The sequence below is a fragment of the Carassius carassius genome, chromosome 5 (assembly GCF_963082965.1).
Source record: "Carassius carassius chromosome 5, fCarCar2.1, whole genome shotgun sequence".
NCBI lineage: Eukaryota > Metazoa > Chordata > Actinopteri > Cypriniformes > Cyprinidae > Carassius > Carassius carassius.
The window spans coordinates 27,158,102-27,164,101 of record NC_081759.1 but is presented as its reverse complement, the minus strand read 5'-3'; the positions used below and the strand labels follow the sequence as shown (position 1 = coordinate 27,164,101).

The following is a 6,000-nucleotide window of genomic DNA, read 5'->3' as shown; positions in this document are numbered from 1 at the left end:
AAAGACTGAAACATACAGGAGCCCCACGAGCAAAACAGATTTTAACTGACTCATCTGGTCTTTGTATAAACAAAAAGCAGTTCAAAAGAGCTCACATGTGGGAGACCAATCAATAGAAGGTTGGGAGTAGAAACATGTTCCGTTAAGGTGTTATTCATTAATATTAATCACTTCAATAAATATCGCTGAGGCTTTGAGATGTAATGGACAAAAAGCTGGCCCTCTGATATGTACTGTAATGTATACAGTATGTTGTACATTACCAGCAAGGAGGCCCTCTCTGTCCTCATAATATTATATAATATAATTGAATATAATAATATATTTTCCAGTCTCTCTCTAAACATTTTTGGAGCAAACTGGACTCACCTTAGCACCATCGGCTCTAGGGCCTGGGAGGCCAGTCGCTCAAACATCCTCTGCAGAGGTGGGTGAAGTGGGTGATCTTCATCTCCCAAAGCGCAACTACAGCGCTGAAGCAAACGTGAGTGCAGACCTGCCTCACACAGGATCTGCTGGTTCCTCTCTGAATGCACTAGCAGCTGCAGGATGTTAGCAACCGCCAGCTGCAGGTCCAGAGCATGCTGAGGAGCAGAGCGAGGCTAAAGTGAGCTGTAGGACACTTACAGTTGAACACTCAGCTCAGATAAACACTAATATTCTGAAATTTCACATTTACATTGCAGTGGCACAAGTCAAACATAAGATGTTATTACTAGTCATTCTGAAAACAAGTACCGTATTTTTCGGACTATAAGTCGCATCAGTCCAAAAATATGTCATGACGAGGGAAAAAACATATATAAGTCGCACTGGACTATAAGTCGCATTTATTTAGCGCCCTCTCGCAGCTGTAGATGGTAATGTTTTCTCTTGGTTCATTTCACTCGATTCATGTCAAATTAATTTTGATAAATAAGTCGCACCTGACTATAAGTCGCAGGACCAGCCATACTATGAAAAAAAGTGTGACTTATAGTCCGGAAAATACGGTACTTAAAACAGTGGTTCTCAACCTTTTTTCCCACTGGGCCACACTATGGTTCAAGTTCAAGTCTCACAGGCCACACGCATATCACCAATACAAACCGACCATATTTATAATATTATAGTCTACATTTTATGAACTCATTCATTGAAATAAATTAATAATTCTACTCACTCTTAATAAAACACCTGATGCTATTGCTTGCGATTGCAAGTTGCTGTCTGTAAAATGTGCACAGAAGCATTACTTGACGCGCAACACTGAAGAAAATGTGCATTCACAAATGTAGCCTATGTTGATCCAAATATAGAAAGCAATTTTGAATTTAATAATCTGAGGTTCTCTCCAGAGATGTTTTGCCACATTTCTGCAATTAAGGATGATTGCTGCGTATTATGGGTGTTTCCTTTTGCCTGAACATCTTCAAGTGAGTGGCGGGGCAAACCGAAAGTTAATGCCGAAACTCCAGCACTCTTCTACTTTCACTGCTGATACTGCGACTATTCTTTGTGAGTTTCTTCGTTGGCATTTTCCATTAACTCTGGCATTAACTCTCCAGTTGCTCTCTGTAACTCTCCAGGGAGCAGCCTACTGTAAATTGTGGTAATCATTTCTTTGGTGATCGAGGCAAACAACAAAACAAGAATACTGTTGATAGCCCTTAAATAAGATCATGTCTTTAAGTTTCACACAAAATATAATGCATTCGTTCTCATAAAATCCTTGACTTTGACATCTGACTGTAGGTGAAAAATAAATATGATGGTAACATATATTTAAATTGAAGATGTGTGAACAAGTCTTTAAACAATTTAATTAAAATAAATACAAATAAATTATATCTAATTGCATATTGATTTAATCCCACAACTCTCTCTACACACACACACACACATATATATTTATAACTTTTGAACAGCAACACATTCTCTCCTAGCTACATATCAACACCAGAGTTTTGCATTAGGCATTCCCATGTGGGCTGATGTCTTTGTAGACACCAAACATGGTGTCAGTTCACTAAATTTTGAGATTGAGCCAATGTCTACAAGCAGCTCATACCTCAGGCTGTGTGTCAGACGAAACGGAGGGTAGGAGGTCCAGCATTGCCAGCACTGCTCCAGGGTGGATGACTACAGGGTCTGAAGAGTGCTGGGACGGATTTCCCAAGTGCAGCTTTAGGTCCGTTAGGACTTTACCAGGAGCAGAGTTGGATGAGCTATGATAGCCATGTCTATTGGAAAAGAAAAGATTGCTTAATGGGTCTTCTTAGAGCATCACTTAGTGTCAGTGTCTGGAAAGTGTAATTCACTTATACATTTTGGCTTGGCAGTTTTATCCTGATAAAAGCTAATAGGCTGCAAAAGCTTAGAGAGATTTTTTAAAGAAGGATTGTTCAGTGCTTACTCTTAAATACAGCACCGAAATGAAATTTTGAAATAAAATATCAACTTTGATATAAGGTTAATTATGAATCAAAACTCCCCACAGAGAGCTTGAAAAGCAAAAGGACTGAAAAGAGCTGTCTACACAACAAATTTTTGCAGCTGCAAAGCTTTACAGGTAAGCAAAGAAGCTCAACACGGCAGATGAAATGGTGCAGAAAAAGATGAAAGTATAGTCAAAGGAGATGATTAAGTAGAAGAACAGTGAGAGGTTGCAAAAGTTGCAGACGGTGATCACTTTGATCAGAGGGAGGAGATGAATAACAGTATGCTAAACAGTAAGTTTCCTACCACCAGCAATTTGTCTATTCACACGGAAAACATAAATGTAGAGGTGCATAGCATAATTACACCCAATCAGAACATATTTGATGTTTAACATACCGCTATTTTGAACCAATGCCATTTCTGAGTGGGCAGGGCTAAAGTAAATATATACACTACATTTAACTAAATTTCCTGTTGCTTGTTGGGACTTGTTAGGAAAAATAAAAAAAATCTGACTTACACAGAAGAGATAGCTTTTTTTTTTTTTTTTACTTTTCAAGTTATCATATTGTAGGAACTGAACGAAATATCTCATAGGTATAGTTCTAAACCTGTATGTTATTTTTGAAAATTCCTAGTGACATCAATTCAGATGAATATATAATTCTAAATTTCTAAACAGTTTTTAGTCTACATAAATTAATAATACATTACTGTAGTCAGCAAAACATTATAATGTACAACATGAAAAAAATAGATATTCATTTTCAGAGCAGCTAAATATTACATTTAACCCTTACAGTAATATTAAATTGTTAGTGTTTTTAAAGATTAACTTCAAGTAAGGGTTTTAAGCTGTTAAAGGTAACAGAAATTAAAAAAATAAGGGAAATTATACATGCACAATTCAATATATAATATTTTTAGGTTTACACAACAATTCAAAAGTTTGGGGTAAGAATTTTTCTAAAGGAATAAGTACATTTATTCAGTAGAGACTTTCACATCATTAAAAAAAGTAAATTATTTCAAGTGAATTCTGTTCTATTGGACTTTCTATTCAACAGAGAATCTGGGTGAAAATGTATCACAGTTTCCACAAAATCTTAGAACTAATAAATAATAAATGTTTTTTGAGCACCAAACTAGTATATTACAATTATTTAAAAATAATTATAATCCTATATATAAGGATCATGTGACACTGAAGACTGGCGTAATGCCAGCTTTGCCATCATAGGAATAAATTAAATTTTGAAATAGTTTTGAAATACATAAAAATTGTACATTTCAAAATAATGTAAATAATATAGTTCGCATTATTTCTGTGTTGAGTGTATTACTGATAAATAAATGCATCCTTGGTTAGCATAAGACACCCAAACTTTTGAACGGTGGTGTATTTATGCACAATATTGATCAATATGATAAATAACCTATTACTAAAAATGACAGAGAAAACCAATATAGTACCAATATAATTGCACATTCCAACAGTAAGCAAAGGTGTGAGAGAAAAGTGAACAAAAGGAGGAAGAGGAATTGAAACAGACTAGAGAAAAAAGGTCTGATCACTCCACAAGCACAGAACAGAAAAAGAAAAAAGGAAAAGACAAAGGGAGAAAAGGAAGAGGTGGCAGAAAGCAGTACCTCTTCCTGGCGATTGCTGGCGTGCCCCAAGGAGAGGGCAGCGAGGTCTCATGAGTCAAGCAGGGGGGCACCTGCTCGGCACGACTACAACGATTCAACCACAAACAGACACGCAGAGTCACGACCAAACAATCAACATGAAGACAGACCAGACAATCACACAACCATACACACAAACAGCAGGTCCATACCACACAACCCCCGCGTGTGCAGCCAGGCAATGCCAGAGGTTACAAAAGACAAAGAAATAAGAAAGAGCAAGAGAGGAAGGCATTTAGTTCCTGTTGAATATACAGCTCAGGGCACAGCACATGAACTCAGACGATCTACAGATCATGCAAATCTAACACAAACAGAAGCCCAAAGCACAGCTACACTCAGATAGCATGTGAAGCCATTTGCAGCTTCTGAAGGTCATGACTAATGAGAATGACGCATCTAAACTACACTCTCAGCTAATCAGGGATGGGCATGAAAAGTCAACTGGTCGAGTGCTCATTCTGCACCTCAAACTACACAAACCGATTTTCCTTTGTGACTTTGCCTGCCATAGAAAACGCTGAATCCCTAACTGTTACAAATGAATATTTAGGGTGGCATTCTAGATACATGTTTACATTTTGAAAGGAAATGTTGTTCTTGTAAGAATCATGAATACCACCAGATTGGTTGAAAAATGTAAAAAATAAGAATAGACATTTTTACGTTAATTTCCCTAATGGCGGTAGTCTAAATTTAAAATTGCTTTCTATGTAAGCCCTGGGTGAGCTCAAACATTTAGCTTTTTTAGCTTGTTCCTTTTAATTAAAAAAAAAAGTAGTTGTGGACTGTTTTAAACCATTGCGCTCATTTATTTTTTTAAGACATATGATAGCTTGTTAAAGTTTTTTATGAAACTGTCATTAGTGATATGTTTGTGAATTAATCAAAATATAAAATGTATAGACATGTCAGATGCTCATTTTTATTAGAATTTTTATTTTCATTGCAAAGAGTACTCGACTTTAAAAGTAACTTTTCCCATCCTTAGCCCATCCTTACTAATGTTCTCTTAAAATTACTTAAAAGTAAACTGCCTCCTTAATTGAAAGCGGGATTTCATTTTCTTTTTTCAGCCATCTTACTAATATCACTTAGAAAAACACATTGATCCACATTATTCATTAAGCATAGACCACTTCCATTTATCCACACCTGTCAAAAGAGTCGGTGGCCACCTTGTACAGGTAGATGAACAGCTTGCTGCAGTGCTTGAGTGTGGGACACACATTTTCTGCTGGTATGATCTCATCCTCCAGTAACCGCTGGAATGGTTGGGCATTTGAGGGGAAGACGGTTGCTGGACCAACTTTCTTAGCATCAGAAAAACATCCCAAAAGTCGCACAGCATCGGCCAACTTCTCATACTGGATCTCAGTGCGAAAGAAGTGTGAGTTGGCAGGTTCGTAACGCATGGCTGCTGTTAGAGTGCAGAATACGGTGTGTAGTAGTTCAAAGATTTTGTTCTGGTTGACCTTCTCCCAGCCGCTGACAGGAGGAGAACAGAGAGAACGCTCCATGGCAACCAACAGTGAGGTCACGTACACAAAGCCTCCCACCTTGCGAAAGACGGTGCGTGTACGGTGGCTCTCGCGCAGCACTGCTAACAAAGCCTAATGAGAAAGAACAAAGAATTTTAGGCAAATTCAGGATGAAATCATAAGGATGGAAGTCAACTGTCTAACAAAGATGCTTTAATTAATTAATTCAAAAGTTTGGGTTAAATAAGATTTGAATTTAATTAAACATTTTTTATAAGTTTTCTAAAGAATTATGCAAAACTGAAGACTGGAGTGAGGCTGTGTGTCCACCAAAGAGTTTTTAGCCTATTAAAAACACCTAGCTATGAGCGCTTAAGGGCACTTCTATGGCCAGCATTTTTTTCAATTG

General features: G+C 37.2%; 1 protein-coding gene across 5 annotated transcripts in view; it reads right to left on the bottom strand.

The window, feature by feature from the left end:
- wdfy3 (WD repeat and FYVE domain containing 3) overlaps window positions 1-6,000 on the bottom strand; it is an 82,499-nt gene that overhangs the window by 43,588 nt on the left and 32,911 nt on the right. For 4 of the 5 annotated variants that reach the window (XM_059550352.1, XM_059550349.1, XM_059550351.1 and 1 more), the window contains exons 12-15: window positions 5,266-5,723; window positions 4,072-4,155; window positions 2,051-2,222; window positions 370-584 (exon numbers count right to left, since the gene is read on the bottom strand). In XM_059550352.1, coding sequence (XP_059406335.1) covers window positions 370-584; window positions 2,051-2,222; window positions 4,072-4,155; window positions 5,266-5,723 — 929 coding nt within the window. The remainder of the gene's footprint in view (window positions 1-369; window positions 585-2,050; window positions 2,223-4,071; window positions 4,156-5,265; window positions 5,724-6,000) is intronic. The other variant, XM_059550354.1, reaches the window with a different exon arrangement.